General features: G+C 32.5%; 1 protein-coding gene across 7 annotated transcripts in view; it reads right to left on the reverse strand.

The window, feature by feature from the left end:
- LOC106638943 (DDB1- and CUL4-associated factor 6) overlaps nt 1–25,426 on the reverse strand; it is a 302,245-nt gene that overhangs the window by 143,864 nt on the left and 132,955 nt on the right. For 5 of the 7 annotated variants that reach the window (XM_089596260.1, XM_089596261.1, XM_014352340.2 and 2 more), the window contains one exon: nt 1,519–1,780. The exons of 1 other annotated variant lie outside the window; for it this stretch is intronic. In XM_089596260.1, coding sequence (XP_089452386.1) covers nt 1,519–1,780 — 262 coding nt within the window. The remainder of the gene's footprint in view (nt 1–1,518; nt 1,781–25,426) is intronic. One more of the 7 variants, XM_089596262.1, reaches the window with a different exon arrangement.

Consider the following 25,426-nt stretch of genomic DNA (forward strand, 5'->3'; position numbering starts at 1 on the left):
TTTTTTTCATTAATGATGTAGCATAATCGAACGATTTCAAATAATAAAACTAAAAATAATTGTCATTCCACTAATTTTCTGCACCTCTGTAAAAATATGATTTAATACACTTTTCATCTCATTTGACTTACCTTAACAAACTTTTTCCGTTGCATCCAATTAAAATTATTTTAAAATTACAATTTATGCACAACTTTAAACACACAAGTCGTTCAGTAACATGGTAGCACTATCAACACTGCTCAAACAAAGGTAAAACTGTTACTACTACTGTGGAGCACGTAAATATAAATCAACGAATTTATGAGTATTTTATAACATTTACAAGTATACTAAAGCCAACCCAACAACAAAAAACCGTTACTAGAAACGCTTTTTTTCTATTTTTGGACAGCTTTTTTGAGCTGGATACACTGTGCACCGAGGCATCGTGCCCAACTTTGTTGTTTAATATAATACACCGACATTCAAAATTTTCTCTTGATTGGCCATGATTAGAAAGGTATTAAAAATAGGGTTTCCAAATACAACAAGTTTTGTGTTTTTTTTATGTTATATCATCATAGTTTTAAAAAACTGATTGCACCTTCAGCAGACTGAGGAAAAATCACGTTGATTCTGTATATTTATTTATTTTTTTAACGTTGTCATAATACCGTAATCGCAAGTTAAAGAGAGCACGATTTGTTGCTCGCGGGTGGCGCTAGGACAGTTGACGTAAAACGCCTCATATACAAAAAAACTAACTTTTTTATAATTACTTATAGTTAGATGTAAGTTTCTGCTGATTCCAATAAAAACATCATAATTGTATAATCGATAAAACTAACATTAAATTTAAACAGCCAAGTCAAAATCATACAAGTGATAGTAAGTTTTTTTCATAATATACATTACTTAAAAATAACCATCATGTAACAGTTATTATGTAATCAATAACTTGTTATAGAACCTTTTGTTTATCTTTATACGTCCTATTTTTATCGCTCTGCCTATCATAAAAAATAACAATAGAAGTAAAGTAACATTGGGGACCATCAAATTATTATTATTATAAAACTTTATTATACTTTTAAATTGTTATTAGACATTGAAAAAGCAAAAATTAAGACATTAGAAACTTCCATTTTTTTTCATTTATATAACATTAAAGCATTTTATGCTAATATGTTAATTGTAATTTTTCATCAGTTTTATCAGTACAAAAAACTTTTTGAAAGTTCTTTTTTTTTTAATGTGAGTATTTTCTACATTATGACATATAACTTAAAGAGATTTTTTCTACACAGAAAAAGTTTTTTTTTGTAGATACTCAGTTTACATCGATATAAGACTTACTGGAGTTTGGTTATTTACTCAATAAAATTACGATCATTTTAAGTTAGAAAACGCTTTTTTCTTTTCAACTAAACTATTGTATTTACATCAAAACTATGTTGTAGAACAATAAACACGCAGTTAAGGAAATTAATTAAATGATAAGTTTATGTAACGTTAAAGTCGGAAGAAAGAACTTACATCTTCTGCAAATGTCTCGTCAAAGTGTGTAGTTTCGTTGATAGGTGCCCAGATTTTGACATCGTAATCGATACCCGAGGTAGCAAGCAGCGGTAGAAATGGATGAGGCTGCACGCAATTAACCACATGTTGATCCGCCTCGAGCAACATACACAGCCGTGCAGAGTTGCGCTCCCAGACGAATACATGTCCGCAGTCGCTGCCTGACATGACGAAATCATCGCCCCAAAAACTCGCCTCTTTGATCATTGTCCTAAAGAAACTAGAGTCAACATACGAAGCAGAGGCCAGTGCATGAGAATAATCTTTGGGGCTAAACTTTACAGCCCGTATGTCAAACTTAAAGGCTTTTGCATAGTTTTCTATCATTAAATACAAAAATAATCTTTGTCATAATTATTATTTGACAGAAGAATTAAGTAGTTAACAATTAAATGGGAAAGGGAAAGAAACTTAGGTCTGCTAGCTAAGCTTGATGAGCTTCAGGAATCAATAACTGAGTCTTTCTCGTATGAAGTGGACAGAGGATATATTTTTAGGCTTCTTCTAAAAAATAGAGTACTTCGATATAAATTACTATATAATCCTGGATAAACTGAAGATGCAGTGCAGTGATGTTTGGTAATACTGATACTTTGTAATTAGATTCCTGGCTAGAAAATTTTTAGGATTTAATTTAATTTATTTACACCTGCATACCTTTAATTAAATCATCTTCGCAGTTACATTTTTACGACAATAATTAAGCTTAACGTCACCTCTGTGACAACTCTGTGTTCTGTACCATCTTTAAAATATGTAATCTGTGACATAAGTATCACAAAAATTTATTAAAAGCCTTAAAAAGTTTTAAGCCAGGATATATAGTCAGCATTATTTTAATGCACATATATTGAACGTAGAGAAAAGCATCATGCTAGTCAAACTGATATGAATCCAAATTTTATATTTTATAATTAAACATTTTTTGTTTTTACTTTAAAGTCAATAAAAATAACTTGCACTTTGTGAAAGAAGGTAAAAAATTATAGTATACATGCCCACAGTTGTATGTAATAAATTCTTGGTACCTATGATACTAGACTAAAATTACTAAGAGTGTGTTGCTACCTTTAAGTAAGAGTTTGAATCCCACCAAAAAATTTCAATACTTTTCCTTGGGCTTATTCGATGAAATAAATACCTTGAATGCCGAAAAATCACTTATTCATGTCGGGTCCTTTTTCGGGAGAAGCCTACACTTGGCCAGTTCATCAGTAAATTCACTTTGGGTTTTAGAAAAATTTGAACAGCAAGTTAAATGATTTAGTGTAAAACGGATCCTTTGATTACATTTGACAATAGCTGGGGTGTATTTAAGGAGGTTTGGGAGTACCATTTAGAGAATTGAGGAACGAAGAGTCTCCCTGCTCGCGCAGATGTGCCCCTTTACTGTGCACCTCATCTTGCACTCTACAAACTTCAAACTGTACGACTGTAATTGATTGTATTTTTTTTAAATATCTGGCAAATTGTGATTTTTTTTGTTGAGCATCTTCCTTTTGTACTAAAGTATATATAAAAACGTTTTTTTAACCTAACATATTTATAATGTGCCCTAATTTTTAATTTAAAGGCAACTTAGCCTTGTTCTCTCATAAGAGACCGTGTTAAACTGTCAATATTTAACAATTATTTTCTCAAAAACTTCCCCTGGTAAAAAATCTAAAAAAATTCGTGTGCAATCCTGATATGCTCAAATAACGCATACGTTTTTTTGGCATGATTCGACATTTTGAACTGTTCTCCCAAACCTCCTTAAGACGATCGCTTCAATAACTAGTACCCAGCAGAAGGATGGATGACCGAGTCGTTCCGTAGAAACTTTGCAAGGAGCCCACACGCTATATTCCCAAACTAGGTAATTAGATAAAAAGGAACAAGCATGATGAATTTCAGGGGTATAGGACCATCAAAAGCCGGACAAATGGGTATACGTGAAATCTAAAATACTATATATATATATATATATATATATATATATATATATATATATATATATATATATTACATTCCAGTTTTTGCTTAGTATATCACAATGTGGAAAAGTAGTAAGAAGGAAAAGGACTGCATAGAATAAAAGACCCTGTTTCTCAATAAGAAGGACGAGAAGAAGAGGAACAAATCTTTATTTTCTTGGCTCAAAAAATTTACAACAAAACGGTTCTCTACTAACAAAAAACCTTGTTCTATAAGTAAAAATTGCAAGAGAAGAAATAAAGATTTCATGGTTAACCATCATCGATTCTATGATACACATTCAAGATTTTTACGATTCTGACATTTTATTCTCAAAGAAGTTGTAGTGGTATTCGTACAAGGATATGTCATTAGACACATGGATAAGTAAATCTCTTCGCACATTCAATGATTTACTTTACGACGTAAAAAATGTAATAATCACCATACGCTAGAAGTGTGCGGGATCGAGTGGTTTGAAGAAGATATCACAATAAATCTAAATATTTTAAGATAAATTACGGGCATGAGAATGATTCAGCCAATTTTGTAAATTCAACATTAGCACTTGAGGTTGATAGCGTAACGCAAGTTTACAACTCATTCCAAATACATGAGAACAAAAAAAATTCTGGACTAATATGTCTAACGCACGCGCTAAAACATTTTAAATACCAATAGTTATTTGATGCGCTGCATAAAGCGTACTAGTAGAAAGAAAGGGTCATAAAGACTTGATCTTAAAAAGTATCCTCATAGCATAGTGATGCCTATTATAACACGCCTTAAAAAATCTTACACCTACAGTTATACACCTAACACAAATGAGTTGCGAAGACCTTATCGATGGCGTCCGTGATAACTTAAAGCAATCAGTTAATTTTTACTGTATACTTTGCAAAAAAATTTTGTGAGAAATATTTTTGCTTTATTTTAGAGTCTCTCATCCAAAATATTTATTTTTACAAATTATAAATTAATAAATGTTAAAAATAATAACAAGTATGAGTAATTAATGTTCACAAAAAAAAATTATATGCAAGCTTCAAACAGATCGAGATAAATAAACGGTTTCGTATTGATGAAATCTTCAATTTACTGAGCTGTGGTATTTAAGACTTGCATCATTCAAAATACGGATAAGGTAGTAAACCTGCTTTGTAAGTAAATAGTATTTAATAAATCAAGTATTAACATACATTAGATACCTGTAAGAGTAAACGGATGGTGTTTAATCAATAGCGGAGTGAGCTCTCCGCCAGAAAGCGGGGTATTGACAGCGGCACTAATTGTTTGATGGAGACACTTACACTTACACTTCGTCGTATAGAATATAAGAAAACCCCTTTAATTTTGACCCAAAACTAGCGCCGCTAATTCTGGCAGGCAACCATGTGGGAAATTCAAATTGGTTACATGCCGCAAGACGCAAAAATCCATATAACTCGACAGAATTTCATACATAATAAATTAATAAATAAACCCCAAGCTATTTAGTCTAATAACCCTACGCTATTTAACCCAGTAACTTGGGGCGTTTAATAAATGCTTTTTTATTTAGTAAAGCATTAAAAAATAACAAAAGCACCAATCGCCAGACAAACCAGGGCGCTTACTAATCGCTTTATACTTTGAATAAGCATTAAATCATAACAAAAACGTTAATCACCAGATAATCCAGGGCGCTAACTGGACGTTTTATAATTTAATGAAGCATTTAATAGTAACACACGCGCTAATCAACACACAACCCGGGGCGTTTACTGGTAGCTTTATAATTTAATAGCATTTAATAGTAACACAAGCACCAATCGCCCCATAACATAGGGCACTTCCTGGTCGGTTTATAATTAAATGAAGCTTTAGATAATAACAAAAGCGCTAATCAGCAGGCAACTCAAGGCGCTTACCACCCACATAATAATTAAATAAAGCTTTAAATAATAACAACACTGCCAATCGCCCGGCGACCCAGGGCGCTTACTGGTCACTTTATAATTTAATAAAGCATTAAATAGTAATACAAGCGCAAATCAACACATAACCCAGGGCGCTTATTGGTCGCTTTATTATTTAATAAAGCATTTAAGAGTAACACAAGCACCAATCACCAAATAATCCGGGGTGCTTACGAGTCACTTTGTTATTTAATCAAGCTTTAAATAATAACAAAAGCGCCAATCACCCGGTGACCCAAGGCGCTTACTATCTACTTTATAATTTGATAAGGCTTTGAATAATTACAAAAGCGCCAATCACGAAGCAACCCAGGGCGCTTACTGGTCACTTTATTAATTAATAACGCATTAAATAATAACACAAGCGCCAATCACTACATAATTTGGGGCGCTTCCTAATCGCTTCATTGATTAATAAAAAACATTAAATAATAATAAAACTGCAAATCATCAGACAACCTAGGGCGCTTACATCCTATTTTATTAAATAATGAAGCAGCAGTAGAACATACGAACGCTATTTACCACGTAGCCATCTGCTTTAGCTGTTACGTAGATCTTAACTGATTTATAAAGAGGCTAGCAAGTACCCTGTGATACCGGGTGATTGGCGCTTGTGTTATTATTTAATGCTTTTTATTAATTATTAAAGCAACCTACAAGCGCCCCAGGATACGTGGTGATTGGCGCTTGTGCTAATTTTCAATGCTTCATTAATAAATTAAGCAACCAGCTAGCACCCCGGGTTGGCTGGTTATTAGTACCTTTGTTATTATTCAAGGCTTTATTAGATTATAAAGTGATTTTTTAGAGCCTCGGGTCGCCTGGTGATTGGCACTTTTTTATCACTTGAAGCTGTATTAAATTATAAAAGGACCAGTTAGCACCCCGGGTTAATAGGTCAAATAGCGTTGGGTTATTGGGTTAAAAACCTTGAGGTTTTTTATTAATTCATTATGTATGAAATTATTTTAAGTTAAATGGATTTTTGCGTCTTGCGGCATATAGCTAATTTGAATTTCCCACAAGTTTGCCTGCCACAATTGGTAGTGCTGCCCGAAAAATATGATTGTAATGGTGTAAGTGTCTCTGCACTTCAATTTCTTTTTGTTTTTAGATGGTCTAACGTTGACTGTGAGAGCTGCCAGGCTCTCTCTCGCCCTTGTCAGCCAATCGAACAGGAAACTCTCGAGAAGCCAATGCTACCCGCTCTTGGCTCGTTGAATAAAATTTGGAGCGTTTAAGCACTGTTAGCCTTTTTAAAGTTTTTTAATGTTCATACTCATTTAGCCAGCACCATTTCAATCGTCTTCGCTCTTCTGGATTCCATCCAGCACATTTCGTTCTCTACCTCGTAAGTCTTGTACATTAAGATTACGTTTTAAGTAACAAACAAATCGAGAATTAAATAGATAGTTTGGTTTTTTTTAATTTTCATCCAAAACTATGTATATTGTTTTTACATATTGTTTATTGTTGTTTAAATTAGTTGAAAAATAGATAGCAAAATGCGTTTTATAAGGGATTGTCAAAACCTATAAATTATTTTAATCATCCTCATTTTAAAAAACTTTGAATCTTCAATGATTGGATGGACAAGTCTTCGTAGTCGGTCGTTCTCGATCTTTTTATAAAAGTCATCATTCATCCAATAGGTAGACTTATAAATAAAAATGCGTGCACTGTGAGCCAACCACATACAATTGGTATTTTAGTACAAAAATGAGAGAAAAAAGGATTTATACGTGTTTGTACTATAGGCATATTATCAATGAGTATTATTATCATCTCTTGGAATATTGCAAAAACGTAAAGGTAATTTTTTTGCATTTCACACATGTTTAATTCTATAGAAAATATAAGTCATTAATGCGCCCAGCCTCAAGAATCACGTGTCCTTCTTTATGGACAACTTCAGCATGTGACTTATCAAGTGGCACGGGAACGCGACGAGGTAAGTCTGAGAAAACAGACAATGCCTCGTCGACCACGTTACTATTTACTTCAGATTTGCATACTTGAATTTTTAAATATGTATTTTTGCCGGTATGCCTTATGTATTTCGGTTCAATTTACTCTTATTAGGATAAATGACTCTTACATAGTAAAATCTAAAATCGTCCCATGAATAATCTATAATACCAATAATGAAATGCAAGTGGCAAATCAATGTCGTGTATACGTATGTGTGTGTATCCACAGCCATTAAACAGCCAGTAATTACCAGACAAGATGTGGCATGGTTAGAGTAGGATACTTACTTAGCAACAAATTTTAAATGATGCATAAAACTTTCAATATCTTGAATACATCAATGTCCTATTATCTGTAATGTCGGTAGACTAAAATTACAAACAAATTCTTTTTCCCTGCACATTCCCTAGGAATGTTATTTTAAAGGTTCTTGTTCAAAGACCAACGTGCATCTGAAAAGAGATGAATCACCTGCAAGTTACTGATACCTGCAGTACAATGATGATTTATGTACATGCACGCTGGTCTATGCTGACCGGAAGTACAAAAAAAAATATTTTTGACAATCGCAGATACAAAAGTTTAACTGGGAATAGTTAAACTGAAAAATTAAATGCAAATATAATTTTAGATTAACATAAAGTTAAACATTAGGATAGCTGAGAATTAATACATATAAATAAGCGAAAACGTTAGTTGCAATAGTCTAATTTGTAATCTAGTTGATTGTTAACACTTTTTCCCAAATGGAAAGGAAAACGGAAAGTAACCCGGAAGTGGAAGCTTTCTTTGACTCGGAGAGAAAGTCCGTACGCCTGCCTCCAATAGGGGTAACAGAGTTTCTGATTCCCTAGGGTACGACGAGACGACTCCCTCTCCAACGACTACTGGTAATGTATTTGATAAAGTAGCTCTGGACATTGCTGGCCTTTTACCTAAAACCAAGAACGGAAACGAATACATACTGACAATGCAAGACCAACTTTTAAAGTTTTGCCTAGCAGTACCGTTAAAAGATGCCACTTCAGCAACAATCGCCGATGCCTTTGTGAAACGTTTTATCTGCACTTTTGGAGCACCTAAGGTCATTCTTACGGATCAGGGGAGGAATTTCCTGAGTAATCTGATGCAAATGGTCGCCAAACGCTTCAAAATTTAAAAGGTAGAGTTTACAGCCTTTCGCCCGCAGTCCAACGAATTCCTGGAAAGGTCACATCACGCACTTGGTGAATTATTACTCACTGCCTATTACGCAGATCGCTACGGCTCTTAGAGCGACGTAACAGTACAAGGCAAGCTTCAAGTGAAGCTCCAGGAGTATTATGCTAGAGTCTACTTGCTTGAAGATAGAATTATATTGAATTCTAGTACACTCCCTCTCCAACGGCTAGCAACAGAAAAAAATGTTGACTAAAATTCTACCAAAATTCCGTATTATTTCTGCAACATGGTAAACATACAAACTACCGGTAAAGCAAATTATGTTAACTCTCGACCGGCAAAGCACTATTATTCTAATAATTATTCTAACAACTGCTATTCTATTATCAGTATTACAATTAATATTATAACTATTATTATTACTATTATCATTATTATTATGATTATAACTACCACCACTAATATTATATGTATAAGTTATTACAGCAGTAGCCACCGTTTTAGCGTTCAAGTAGTAGTAATAATTAATAAATCACCAATCGTTCATTCACCCCAGCATCAATCGAATTGTTAAGCAATTTTCACCGCTCTTTTTGCAACGAGTTTAGTTGAACAAACGACCGGTGTTTAGCATTAGTAAATATTAATAACACTCCATCGTAATGTTAAGGTTAAATCATATTAAAATTCTGTCAACTTCGTATGTAAAAGGGAAAGGAAGGTCATGAGCAAGTAAATCTCCTTCCCTTTTCTTAGCACAAAAAGGAGAGTGAACCGGATGTGGAAAGTCTCAATTTCTGAGTGGCTAAACTAGAGCAGTTCTAGCCAATTGGATTTTCGGTTACCATCACTTTTGCAAGATTTTCTCCTGGCAAGCTCTCCTGCGTTGTTAACGAACCAGCGCGTGACCGAGGTCCACTACTCCTTATAAAAAGGCCTGGAGGCCCCGGAAAAGCCCGTTAATTTTTGTTGTTCACCCTCGAACGGTCGACTGAATAGTTAAAATCCGCCTCTACTATCACTCAGTCCTCCACGTGCACGTAATAAAAAAAAATACTTTACTCACCTCGGCTCGTACTGGTTCACTCTGTACTTCAGTTATATTTAAATAAAAGTGAGTGTGAAAGTTATAATACAAAATTTTTAGTATTCCATCTTTTCCGTTATTAATCTTTTTCGGCCGAGTCAATAACTAAGTTGTTTACGAGCGCACCAATATTCACCATGGTATTGGTACCCGAGGATCCTCGAGAATGATTAAAGTTGTTTACGCGCGCACCAATATCCACCACGGTATTGGTACCCATGGCTCCTTGAAAATCGTTAACTTGTTTTACGTGCACACTACTACCCGCCACGGTAGTGGTACCATCGGAGCAAAAACTAATAGAATTAAAGCGAAAATCAGTACTCGCGACCGTATTAGCACATCCGAGTCAGATCGCGAGTGAAATTACCGTTTACCCCCACTTAACTTCTAGAAACGAGACTTTTTACCGTAACGGTGCCGGTATCATCTAGATCGCGGACGAGATACCCTTCGGTACGCCGCTCCGGATAAAATCGACTAACTTTAGGCGCACCACGCGCAAGTTAAGTGCATCGGGATATTCCTTTCATAATAGTCGCTTCAAGTTGTGTTGAAACAGTCATAGCCCCTTTGCAAATATCGTGTCGTTAGTTAGAACTACACCTTTAGCTCCGTGTCCCATTTACGTGCCCAGCGTGCGTCCCGAGTTATTAAGCGAAAGCTGAAACTCAAATAGTACGTCGCGCCAACGTAACAATCCTAACCTCGAATTTTGTGCACCTAAAACTTAAACACCTTAATTTCAGTATCTCAAGTAAAATTTCGTAACAAATAAATCAATAATCAGAAATAAATTAAAAAATTAAAATAACGTCCAATGGTGGTACTGTCATATTTTGTATTTTTAAAAAAACAAAAAGACGTTTCGGCCGTTTGGACAATGTCCTGGCCCTCATCAGGTACAAAAATCTATGAGTAATAAACAAATTCTTGAACATACAAATTTTGATAAATACAATAAACGCAAATTAAGTAAAGTGTATAATATACCTCTGACTCTTAGCAAGGGAATGTAAAATCGTAATGTAGTCAAAGTTTCAGCCTCCTTTCAAAATAGACTTAACGAGAGACTTGTAACAATTTTTTAATTTTTCTGTATCTTCATGTGCATTAATATTATTACTGAAATAACGTATATTTGACATTTCAGAAAACAGGCACTTTTTATAATTTTGTTCTGTGTCTAAAATTTTTATTTTATTAAAATTGAAGTTGTGTGTAAATTCAATGCTCTGTTGTGATAGTACTGATGTATCCTTTTTTTCTCTGTGCCTCTTTTATGTTCTGCCATTCTTAATTTTACAGCTCTCGATGTTTGACCAACATAACAGCAGTTGCAATTCGCACACGGTATGTGGTAAACGACATTATTAAGAATAAATACCTTAAAAAACGTGAACATAATTGACAATTGCAATAGAAATAATAATAAGTATAAACTAATCTTACCATTACCGTATGACTAACTTTATGTACATGATTTGAGGGTCCATTTCATTTATGGTATTAAGAGGGTACGATCTGCTTGCGTATGTCTCACAAGGAACTGCTTGCGATTCTTATTTGACTGTATTATGTGCGTATACTATGTAATTTGTGTATTTGCAGGGTATAAAAGCAACGAAACTTGAAACTCTGACTACAATACGATTTTACATGCCCTTCGTAAGAGTCAGACGTATATTATACATTTTACTTAATTTGCGTTTATTGTATTTATCAAAATTTGTAAGGTGAAGAATTTTTTTATTACTCATAGATTTTTGTACCTGATAAGGGCCGGGACATTGTCCAAACGGCCGAGACGTCGTTTTGTTTTAATAAACACAAAATTTGGCAGTACCGCCATTGGACGTTATTTTAATTAGTAACCAACTGTCATTGAACGTCTTATATTATAAAGTAAACAATTTTTAAGTAACAGTATTAAGTTATTATTTGTACCATTTCTACGAACCTTCGTAGTTGGTTAACACGCATTAACTGCAGAAAGAGTTTGATTTTTGCAGTAAATATAAATTTTTTTTTTTTAAATTATAGTGCTCTACGTTCGGCTCCTTTTAATAAGGGCACTACTATGGGCACTTAGCACTTGGGAGAAGGAAGGGATAAGGGATGGGAGGCCTCCCATCATAGAAGGGGTGAAGGAGGAATTAGGCAATTTTGCTACGAGGAGGTCGCCTAAGCCCTCCTCGAGGAGCATTGCGTGGTGAAAAAACACATGTGAAAAATCACAGAGGTACTTGCCCGAAATAGTCGCACTGGCCAGGAATCGAACCACGGTCTCCAGTGTGTCAATCCATGACCTAGCCGACTGAGCCACCGCGCGCTCAATAAATTTAAATTATAGGTAATAAATAACGGATAATCCAAAGAAAATTGAAATTTTCTTTTTTCATAATTATATCATTTTAACTATCTAGTTAGGTAACCAAATTTTTTAAACAAATTATTTTATTTAAAAAAAAAAGTATTGCCAATTAACTTTACCGTTTCTTATAATTAATCAAGCCCCCATTCGGTGACATAATTTGGAGCTCAAGGAGGAAAATGAGATGACAAATAATTAAAACATAACCATATTTTTAATTCTTTTTAACAGTGTGCCATAAATCAAAGATGCAATCATGAAATTTACTGATATACGTATTGTTCAATAAAACAACTGCTTATAATAAATCGTGTGACATAGCTGTAATAGTATCAACATAATCTGATCGATAAAACAGAAAACTCTAATTGTATCCTGGAGTGCTCTGAACAACAAGGAGTAAACCTAAGTCTCATTTAATTCAGCGATTTGGGTAGTTAATAATCATACATTATTAATCAGCTTTTCAACTAGCAGTAAAATAAGAAATCATCTAATTAAAACAAATTTTAAAGTTACTTAAGTTGTACATTGCATATACGAATTTCGTACGTATTTACATATTAAATAATTATTTATTGTGAGAATTACTTAGTTATTGGACAACTAAAATTTAGACTGTTTAGATTCTATAAATACACATAAAAGATAATGGTAAAAGCTAGTTAAATAAATACCATACTTGGAATTTGTAATGCGCATAATTACTAAGTATTTTATCTAAAAACTTTGTTGGAAATAGTTGTTACGTCCGAACTTTTATAAAGAAAGAATTGAATTAAGAAAATTAATTTAATCAACAACTAAGTTATGTCTTATTTAATGATTTAATAAATTTAGAAAACCCAGAAATAGTCAATTTCACAAATAGTATATATAATACAATTTCGGATTCGCATTTACAATCTCATACAATTTATAGTTTTCTTGACTTAACTTACTTCTATGATCGTTGGTTAACCGCTGCTTGCGCGCACGCAGTCGCAAGATCTTACAAGGTTGACCGCAACGATGTTCCTAATCTTACTCGAGAGCACTCGTGGCGATGACAATAATTGGGCTCTGTTTTTAACGTTGGAACCCAAGTCGACGGTCCTTTCTTTCTTGTTCCTCCTTGATTCACTTTTTAGGTGCGTTTACAGTGGCCTGGTTTGCTTGAGCTTTTCTCACACAGCTTAGTCACTGAACTAAGTCTTACATTTCCTTGAAATGCACGCTTTTAACACGTAGCTTAATCACCAAACTAAGTCTTACATCCGCTTAAAAGATGCAACAGAACTCACTCTCCAACCTTTACAGTTACTTTGGAGCACTTGATGAAAGAGAAAAGGCGAATATTGTTAAGTGCAAGGAGTTTTTATACTCTTGTGTTTAAGGAGGCCGCGTCAAGTTGGGGATCCAAACGACCAATTAGAGCTTAACCCAATTACTCTTGACTGACAGAAGCACAGTCGTGGTGCAATAATTTCACAGTAATTAATGGTTAAAACTGCTGATCTCTCGGAGTTTACATTAGGTACAAGTTGCTGTTGAAATTGTGTATGATGTTTCTTGTGGACCTGAGCAGTAAAAAATATTGAAATGATTGAGTACTCACATTCTTGGATGTACCACTGCGAATTGATGTTGTAAGATGAGCATTTTATAAGATTGTTTGAGGTTGCACGCGTAGTTCGAATTTTGCGACGGTAGCTTGTTTTAAAAGAAGTAAGTTATTTTTTATGCGATTGCAGAAGCAGGTATACAGCTCAATGGTTCGAGATTTCTGAGCTTTTGTTTTTTTTATAATTTAAAACGAAACTCTGTGTTTTGAAGTCATAAATATTAAGTATATGACATGGGATGTCATTTAGTCATTTAATTCATGTAATTAGCTTGAAGAAAAAACTGCTGATTATTGTAAGTACAAGTAGTTAAATAAAAGAAAGAAAAAAAAAGCAGTATAGATAAAAATCCTCAAAATGCATTTTTTAGGAAAATTTATTTCGTTAGGTAAATTTATGAAGTATTACTACGAATGAACTTTTGCACACATTCATCTTACTCAAAACATCTTCATGAGAAACTTCAAATAGAAATTTAGTGAAACAGGTGTAGATCACTGTACTTATGTTGTACAGACTTTGTTTCTATCCAGTACTTTCTAGTATGAGTATTTAAGTTTTTTGAAATAAACATTTACAACATGGTATTTTCCTGAAAAGTTATGATGTCGCTTTAAAAATATATTGTAATAAAACAAAAATATAAGGTTAGTTTGATGTGTTAATTTGATATTTTGTAAGGAATTCCTGAAGCCTTCATACACTGGTAATGTGCATTTTTTTTCTTATGAATATGTAACCTTGAAAGTTCTGAAATTAAAGTATAAAAATGGTAAAGTTTTCTTTTTTTTTGTACATCATAAATTTTGTATGACACTCGTAGTATAATACTGTTTAAAACTAGTACATTAAACAAATTAAACTAAGTAATGTTGACTTTTGCCCTAACATTTTTATGCACTTTCAACATAGTCAAGTATTAACGTATTTTCTGTGAGGTTTGCATGAAGTACCAGTCCCAATTCAATATTACTTAGTTTGATTTTGTTCACAACAGTATCATACTACTAGTGTCATACAAAATTTATGTTGCACCAAAAAAAAAAAAAAAAAAAAATGTACCATTTTTATATTTTAATTTCAGAACTTTTCAAGGCTACAGATTCATAAGGAAGAAAACTATTTATTACCAGTGTATGAAGGCTTCAGAAATTCTTTACAAAATATTAACTCAACACATAAAACTTACCTAATTTTTTTGTTTTATTAAAAAAGTTTTTCTGTATCATTACTGTTTAATTAAAAGTGGTATTTATCTAAACATATGAGATGTTTCTCTAGTTTAGTTTGCTTATTACATTTATCAAAGAATTATAAGTAAACCACAGTGCCTGCCGATTTACATTAGGCCTTTTTTGACTTTTCATGGTTTTTCATTTTGTAACATACACTTTTAAAATTGTAGCACTGTATTTTTTAGTCTAAATTTTTTTCTATTGTTCTCTTGGATTCATTGATTTTTAATCTACTAATATCACCGTTATACCGTTACTGACTTGAAAACTTGTACAGCAGATCTTGGCAATGACAAGCCTGCAGGTTTTCTGGAGAGGCATACTTTCTCCTACCGCAAAGCACATCATACTTTAGCTGCTAGGTTTATGGTTTTTATCAACAGGTTGTAGATGATTTTTTCAAATTATTAAAATCATTATTCTATGGTAACAAATATTAAGTAGAAAATATATACAATGTTGATAAAACTAGCATATCAGTTTAACTAAAAACAACTATAAAGGTCATAGCAACAAAAGGACGCAAACAAGATGGTGGTCTGTCACCTGGAGAACGTAGTGAGACAGTTACTGCAGATTTCTGAATATCTGCAGCTGGAAGATATATTTCTCTATTTCTAATTTTTTCTAAAGTTCCAAAAAGTAAAAAATATTTGATAAATTAAGCACCAGGGACAAGTTTGCATTCATGCAGTCAGATATATTTGTCAAGTTGTTCCAATATTTTATTGAGTTTGCTGTATCAACTCCTAAAAAACAAGTTCTTCTTCTGTTGGATGGTCACTCAACATACATAAAAAACATAGCTGTTATAAATGAGACTAAGGCAGTACATTGTTATTTTGTGTTTGCCCCTTTGTGATACCCATCGTATGTATTCATTAGATATTGGTTTCATGCGATCCTTGAATACGTATTTTGAGCAAGAAACTGTGACACTTTCACCTCAAGATACTCGCGTAACCTTAAAAAATTTATGTGGTATTTTTAGAGAAGCCTTTTATTAAGCTGCAAAAATCGATACTGCAATAAATTATTTTTCAAAGTGTGGAATTTTACCTTTTGAGTTTACTGTTTTTTTTTTTTTTTTTTTTTTTTTTTTTTATCTTACTCTAATAACAGCTTAATACAATTAAATTTTTCTGATCCATTCATCAATGAATTAGAATAAAGGATCTTACAACTAACTTACTTTGTTCAAGAAATATGAAATCAACGGCCCAGAGACAAATCTGCTCGAAACTTAGATGCACTCACCAACGTGTCAGACTACATTGACTCATTTAAAAGGAGAAAGCATTGCAATGGATATGTGGCTAAACATATCACGTAAAAGATTTTCATATTTCCAATTCCAAAAAAATTAAAAGAAGAACACATGTAACAGATATTTAAGAATCCATCACCAAGAACTCTACAAATTCATTTGTAGTAATAATGTAAAATCTGAATCACTGAGACAAATTAACAAAACATAATGAACCATATAATTAAGCGTAAATATTAGTATTGTATACAATTTTCGTGTACATTATATGAAATACATATAAGCAAATAAATATTATACACGAGAAAATTGTATTATCTCGTTTCATGATTCATACGGGCATTAAATTATAAAAAACTGCACAAATCCTTTGTAACGAAAATTTGAAAGTAGCACGAAAGTTGTCGTCTACGCAAAATCGTAAGGGCAGTGAGGGGGTGCATAAAATGAAAAAAAAATTAAAAAACTTTTCAGGTTAATAACGATAGAAATAAAATGTTCAATAGTTTCTTAAAGTTATTTGGGAAGAGCAAGGCGACACGAGAGAGGGCATTCTAGTGATCCTCCTAACGTATATATTTATATGTGTACCTAACAACCCAGGATTTTTTTATTGTTTTCGGTAATAGAAGAAATTTTTCGATGATAAACATTATTTTAAACATTCCACAACGGGTGCACTTATATTTTAAATATTAAAAAATGTTATATAACGTGTCTGAAGTAACGACCGTTTGGTAACTTATCGATAGTGCTACATATAAAGGCGTAAATAAAAATGACTAAAATATTTATTTAAACTTTTCTGAACGGGTCATAACTGAGGAAAGAATTAAAAATAAAATTATCATACCAAAAATAACTTCAAATGCAGATCATTTTTGCTATTTAGTTTATGCAGAAAAAATTTTCTCTTGCTTACGCACTTTCAATAACGAGAAATGAATCACACGGACAACGTCTTGATAAAGTTGGTTTGCATGTTAAAAAATTAGTGTACCCTCAGGCTTAATTCAAAGTAGGTTAATTCCGATGTAAGGATTCAAATAACTTTTCAGTTTAAATACCGTATAAAAACAATAAAAAAATTTAGTATATTAGGTTGAAAAATATTAACGTTATGATAAGTTTCTTTTTACATATTGCACAATCGATTAAGTAAAAAGTGTTAAAATGATCAGATAAAAGTGAATATAATTGTCTTATTATTTAATTTATGAAAATTTTGTTTTTATACCTACTCAAAAATATTTATAACCTTAAATTAAAAGATTTTTGCACTGATTTAGATGGTTTCAGGGTTACTTATTGTGAATCTTTTAATCAGTTGTATTGACTAGAGATAATACAAAGATATAATTTTCAATTATTTAAACCAATCCATGAACTGCACAACTTTACGTACCTGTGTCGCCAGTTTTACAAATCTAATACAATGAAGCAGTACTTCTTAGATGGCATGCAAATCGACTTTTCGCAATAACTTAAATATAACTCTTCCGAAAACACCAAATAAGGGAGATGGTTGGTAAGCGAAACAAATTTCGTAGAGACCAATAGAGGAAGTATGAGAAAGAATAACTTTTTCTTTGCGAAAAAGCAACTAAAGACACGTGAGGAAGTATGAGGTAGCGTAGTGGTACTCTTAAGTATATAAGCTTTACTCTACACATTTTTGCAGGGCTTTTCCAAAAAGACCGAATAAAGGAGAGGGGGAAAAGCAAAATTAATTTTGTAATGTTTGAGGGAGGGAGCGGGGAAGAGAGAACTTCTTCTTGTTGTGCGGCGGAGCATTTAAAGATGTAAGCAGTATCCTTGGGGAGTATGAGAAAAAAAATCAGACCATTTAACACAAAACAACTATATAATGTAGGAAGCTTTTTACATTCTTTAATTTTTTTTCTAAAACCGGAAGGAGTTTATAGAGAAGACAGTAGGGGAGTGACGTTAACTAGGTGTGAAATAAGAGGGTGAACGTGCAGGAGCTTTGAGGAGCATCGGGCAGCGTAGGGAATAACCAGAAAAATTTTTTTCAGCAAATTACGTAAAAATAAAAATTTTCCTTATAATGCGGGGGAGCAGCTAATAATTTATAGAGAAGTGTAGAGGAGCATGGGGAAACGTGAATGAGCATGGTGGGGGGGGGTGGAGAAAAAATAGACTCCCCACACAATGTAACCGTACAATATAGAAATATATATCTTCCTACGTTATATAGATATTTGTGTGGGGCTTTTCACACTATCCCTCATACCCCTCACCCCACAAAGTGAAGAAAATTATTATTTTTATCTGCAATATTTTGACTCAGTTGAATGTGACTAATCTACGGTTTGCAGTTTTAATAGTTTTTTATTCTGTTTCTTCACAAAACTACATTTGACCTTTAAATTTCGTGAAAAAGTAAATTATTTTTATTATATACCGTCAGTTCTTGTCACATGTGGCCCGACATTAGCAGAAAAAGTAACAGCATTCAGAACAAAATTAAAAATCCTTTATAAAACCTACGTAATATTTTGAAATGGTAAGTAAGTTTTTGTTCATTCTGATAAGCTACATACTTTGATATTTTAACTATAGATTTCTTGAGACTTCTTTTACCGTAGATTTTAACCTGAATACAATAGTTCAGCCTTCAAAATAGTAATGAAACTTCTTAACAGACCACATATCGAAGAATAACAAAGTATGAAAATGTATTATTTGTATGTCTTTTACGGTGTTGTGTAATATTGTTATATTTGTTTTGCAAACTGAATTGATTTTTTTAAATCTGAACAAGACTATTACTCTGAAAAGGTAGTATAACATAAAAGCAAATAAAAACCTACCTTCTACATTAGTATGCGATAGTACTTTTTTAAGTTATACTTCTACAGGTCCGTTATGAGTGAGAGTGATACCTATGTGTGAGAGTAAATCAACGATTTCAGATAAGTGATCTTGAGAAAAAGAGGGATGGAAGTGGATTTCGCATGTGATCCCCTTTGCACCAATTCTAAAAAAAAAAAAAAAAAAAGAAACTATTTCCAGAAAATTTGAGCCCACGATCTCTTGCACACTAGCCAAGGCCTTTACCCACTGTGCAATAAGCGGTCTCGATATAGGAAATTCAATAACTCCTTTTTACGGTATATTTAGTAACTTACTTTTAACGTAAACATTTATTTACTGTTTATTAATGAATTGGGTGTAGTTGAGACTTGCATTAATAAATTAATCATTCATTGAATTATCAATTTTTGTTGGACAAATGATTTTTGTTAAAACTGAGAAATTAGTATATTTTAGCAGAGCAGCGTTTCTATGTATTAATAAACATTCATTTTTTTATCATTTATTTATAATTTATGCCATAAATGAGTCATAGTTTATACGATTTTTAAATTTTTAAATTGATAATTAATAAATATTGTTGCATTTTATTCTTTCACAAGTTTTCCATTAGTCTTTAAGATAATTTTTTTGCTTAAGTACGTTTATCACATAGTTAGCAGAGGAAAAGTTCAGAGAGGTGAGAGGAGCACAAAAATATTCAGCAACGCTGGCAACTATTTTTCTCATATGAATGTACATACGTACATGCTTTTACGCAAACAACTTGTGAATCTATTAGAAAATTAAATAAGTCTGTCTAAAAGTTACCTTTCATCCAAAAGAGTAGAGAGACTTCTGCAGATCATAAAAATAAAATTTTACGTGATTCTTTCATAAGGATACATGTAAACTTGAGATTTTTGAAAAGGAAACGTCTTGAAAAACATATAGAAAAGGGCACATTTAAAGGATCTACGATTTTTTGAGAGTATTTTTTATGCTATTTTAAATATACGTTTGATGTTTGAGTAATATCTGTCAAAGAAACCTATGTGTGATTAACGTTCTGAAACGATATTAACTGGCATGTAATAATAACTACCCTATTAAAGATACAGCGGTAATACAGGATATTTTTTCCAATCCTTTTAGATACAAATATATTTTAGGTATTAAAGATGGACTAATAATGAGAGTGGGAGCGTATGTGACTGATGTGAGCGTGGCGTCAGAGATGTAATAACCGTAGGTGGTGAGAGGTTCTTTCGAAATCATTGGATGATTCGATTCAAGCACACAGTTTTGTGACCAGAATACATATTGTTTTTATTTTATGGCGCCATAGTATATTGTTTGTACTTATTAATTCCTTAAATACTAAAATAATAATAAAAACCGCACCTAATTAACGTAGGTACACTCACTTCACCAATAATTGCACTACCTTCGTACACAATATCGTTATATAAAAGGAATATTTATATTTATAATTATGTTGCCGGCTATAGCATTTCATAGAAGTATAACTTTATACTTTGGTACCAAACATCCATTATTTTTTGTCTGTATATACAAAACATTTTCCTTCTTCATATATCCTTTTGTGAAAACTATTTTTTTCTAAAATTTTGGGTACTACTTTTGGCATTATCAACTGTTAGTGTCTCAGTGTTTATATATTCATAATGATTATTTATAAATATATTGATGTCAACAAATTTTTATACATTTCACGTAATTTTTCTCAAGTACATTTTTATATAAATTTCATTCAAAGTTTTACGTGGACCTACAGAAAAAAAATGACAAGTAGATGAATAGTATCAAAGCAAAAAAAGTGTAAATTTAATGTCAATCAATTTTCTTTGCCAACAAGCTAATATTCATACATTCTGATTGGTACCTGAGGATTGGCCCGTAAAGCGCACAGAGGGGCGGAGCCTCAGTATCATATTAGATTATATGCAAATAAAATGTATTCAGAATCATTATACATATTTTTTTGCTTTTTCACTATTTATTGACTTGTATTCTTTACAATTGTGCTGCTGAAAACATTTTTGTCAGTGATTTTATAGTTAGTTATTATGAATACATAAATAACCAGATTTCAATAGCTGTTAATGCCAAACGTAACACCCGAATTTCTAGTAAATAATTGTTTATACAAAAGGATAAATAGAAAAAGAAAGCATTCTGCAAGCACAGACACAAAAAAGTCTTATAGCATTTTAGTATGAAAAGTAAGCGTTTGTATTTTGTTCTATGTTATACTATTTTTTCAGCGAAATAATCATATTTAGTTTCGAAAAAAAGTATGAATAAGTACAAAATACCTCAATAGACTTAAAAAATTATACTTTTCTATATTTTTTGTATTCTTTATTTGGTTAATTAAGAAGATCTATCACCATTTGAAAAACTAAGCCATTGCATTCAGGTTGAAATCCATGGTGAAATAAAACTCAATGAGTTTACAGTTAAAATATGAAGACACGTTTCTTACCAATATAAATAAAACGCATTTACAGTTTAAAATGTTTGCATAGGTCTTACACAGCATTTTCATTTTTGTTCCAAAAGCTGCGGCTTTTTAAAAAGATTTCGGGACACATGTGACAAGAACTAGAGATATTTAATAAGAACAATTCACTTTCAAATGAAATCTTGAAGTTCAAATGTATTTTAGCGAAAAAATAAGATACAAGAATTGAAAGTCCATCCCATAGGGTAGTTACATTTAAGGTACAAAGGTAGAGAGCAAATTTTTTCAATTAGTTCTTAGAAGTTGTTTTGTTTATGCACGGTAAATATACACATTATTAAGCACTAACTGCGTATTTATTTTTCAATATTTCGTCAAATCATCTCGAATTCATGAAAATTTTTCATAGTACTTTCGCTTAAGGCGGAACGTTTATAATAAGCCTTCTAAAGAAATAAACATGTTTTTATAAGTTAAAACTACTTTTTTGCTACAGTTTTTTAAATATATATCATACAAAAATCAATTGGAGATATATCAAATTTCATCTTCATCTTGAATCTTTATTCGTTTTGTAGAATAAATAAATAAAACTTAAATCAAAATTATATGATTGTTTTATATATGTGAAATTAGGTTTTTTTTAAACGCATGAATATAATTTTAATATCTTTTTAATATTTTGACATGTATATTATATTTATGGTCTAAAGATGAAAGTTTGATGAGTACTTATTTGTAATGCAAACAAATATTAACAAGTTTCTTTACTTGTATTGACCAGAGGATCAAATAAGAAGCTGGCTGACTTTTAGAATTAAATATCCATATGTTGAATCCGCGAGTGGACTGTATGAGTTGTGCAGCCGGATGGCTACGACCGTGAGGGTGGCAATGTAGGAGTCTTGACGGGGCCGAGAAAACATGATGAAGTTCGAAAAATTAGCTTCTACATAACAATATTAGGTGTCGAAATCAAAACTTTCCTTTTTAATGAACACATGATAATTTAATAACAAGTAGTATTAATGTACATCACCATAGATATCGAGTGCTTAAGACAACGAGCTTATGTTAATTGAAAAGCGAGCGAGCACGTAAAGGTGCAACTAAGCGAGAAAGACAACATATTGTGTGAGGTGGGGCACGGTCCGGTGTTTGCGCGAGAGAGAACGCGTAGTATGCTCAACGACAGCTCGCAGCAGACTGACTGACCGCAAGTAGACAGACGCACGCATAAGGCTCGTCAAAGATATATCTATACACGTGTATGGACTGCTCTACATATCAGACACGCACCGATGCACGCATGCTAGCTTGATAAGCCACAGTGCAATAACAGTACCGCTACACTCGCACAAACTAAACTATTATTAAACCTATATGCACAGTGTACAAACCCGATGCGTCGAGAGCTCGAAAGCATTAAAAAAATAATAGTGATAAACTTTATGCACATACAAAAAAAACTAGTTGAAACACAAAATAAGCTTATACCCCAGGTTGATGTTCCGAAAAAAATGAGAAACATCAAATTTTAAATAATTGTTTTGGTCGTAAGTCAGCTGATACAAAGAATGTAACTCTTATTAGAAAATGAATTTCACTCATGGTGATTTGACTTTACACTTATTGTATGAATTTTAACTTTTTACAATCAATTATGATTAGTTGAATTATAATAGATTACAATGTATATTTTAACCAAATTGTATTGTTTAAACTATAATTTCACGTAAATATATAAGAAGAATTTAATCTTAGATTAAAAGTGGTTTCTATGTTTAAATTGTTCATTCAAATACTAATATCAATTTTGATCAATAAAGTTATAGCTAACACTGTCTTACAAATATCTATTAAAAAAGAGCCACTGCTCTTTACAAATTTTTGAAACTAAAATAAATTTTCCGAGAGAATTAAAATAACAAGTTTATAAATAGGTCTGTCAAAAGTCGTAACAGCAGTACGCACGAGAGCCACTCTTACCAAAGAATCTTTCCCTGGAAATACGTCTACTACCTAGGGGCCACTTACCTGGCGGAAAGTTTTCGTTTTTGATTACTACTAAATCATCTTTTTTAATAGAACGTTGTTAAGTGTATCAATTTTGTCTAGACTGTAAGGAGTTAAAGTATTCAGATGACCAGCGTTTCCAAAATTGCTATAGGCTATTTGACGCAAGTTTTCAACGTTTTAGAAAAGTTAATTCTTTAGTATGTACATGAGGTTTTGGTACAATGTAAGTTGGCTTCATCATCAAAAAATAAGAAGGGGTCAATGGCTCCAGATCATGTGAGTCATCACTTTGGGGTGCTAAAGGTCTGGAGTTAAGGCACGCTTCTATACGGCGTAGAGTTACGTACTCGATAAATTTTAGCACTTGCTCTCATACCACTCTTTTGAGATGGAAAATGAGCATTTAGCTGACTGAAAATTTGAAATTCCTTCAACAAGAGTTTTAACTTCTTATCAGTTCCAATGATGTTTGTCCCTCTATCATTAAACAATTAGCACAACGACCACGGCAAGCAGTAAAACAATGAAAGGCTGCCAAAAAAGCCTCGGAAGAATAATCCTTAACGATTTCAAGATTTACAGCTCTGGTAATCATACAAAAAAAAAATAACGACATACCCCTTTTGAATACCTCTGCCTCTAGTTTTTGCTAGTCTAACAGGAAAGGGACCCGCTGGATCTACTCCAGTTTTAAAGAAAGGGGTTTCTGGTTGTAATCTAAATTCTGGGAGGTCACTCATATACTGAGTTTGAGTCTTTCCAGCATATCTTTTACAAGTGACACGTGTATTGATATGATCACGAACCATTTGACGACCTCGCAATAACCAATAATTTTCTCTTATTTCCTTTAAAGCCAATTAATTTCCAGCTAGTAGAAATTTAGGGTGATAATAATTAATAAGCAAGTTAGAAAAGTGATCGTTGGAACAGAGTATTAACTGATGTTTTTGTTCAAATGTGTTATAAAACTGACCCATTTGACCTCCTACTTTGAAAAAACTATAATGTAAGAATGGATTTAACTGGATTAACCTACTTGAACCCTGTAAGTCAATTTGGTTTTCAGAATCAAGTTCTAAGTTATTTTGTAAAACAGCCAGTTCAGAGTTGAAATGTAACTACTGATGTTCATGTATCCAGAAAAGTCTGACATTATTCAATTTAAAAGTCTAAAGCCATATAAAATCGTAATTAAATGTTTCATTTTGGTTTAAAAAAGGTTAACGAAAACTTGTGTAAGGAGTTTGAGTATTTACTTTTAGATTATCAAATTTACTAAACGATTTTTCAAACATACGAGAACATTTACTTAGGCAACGAAATGTGAACCTCAAAATATAGGCCGTAATTCTACTTAACTTGCTGAGGCTTGAATATTTGTAGTACAAATTCCACACTTTAATCGACGTATTTTCCAAAACTTGAACATTAAAATCTTACTCTCTAACTGAGAGGTCTTATCTAACAACACTTTTAGTTTGGGATGAATAGGGTAAGTTTCATGAAGTAAGGGTGGTCTTTTAAGCAAAAGTTTTTGATTCAGAAGTTGAGACGGAAATACTCGTCTCGAAGCTATATCAGCAGAATTCTCCTTAGATTTAACACGAAGCCACTTGGATGACGGAGTTAGAAGTTTTATATTAGCACATCTATTTGCCACAAAAGTAGGCCATCTTGAAAGAAGAGCTTGAAGAGAATAGAGAGTATTTTTAGAGTCAATCCATAGATGCAGTTCTGGTTGCTTAAACACTGTAGAATTCAGATAATGGTCAGTCAATTTGGCTAATAGATTTGCTGCACACAACTCTACGCGTAAAATACTCAGAGTTTTGATAGGGGTGGCCTTCATTTTAGCTAACTGAAATGAAACATATGCCTAATCTCCTTTTCTAACTCTAACATATATTACCGCGGCATAAGCGA

This window comes from Copidosoma floridanum, unplaced genomic scaffold (genome assembly GCF_036245765.1).
Source record: "Copidosoma floridanum isolate Cflo_tuat_1 unplaced genomic scaffold, Cflo_Japanese_pri ptg000030l, whole genome shotgun sequence".
In the NCBI taxonomy this organism is placed as follows: Eukaryota; Metazoa; Arthropoda; class Insecta; order Hymenoptera; family Encyrtidae; genus Copidosoma; species Copidosoma floridanum.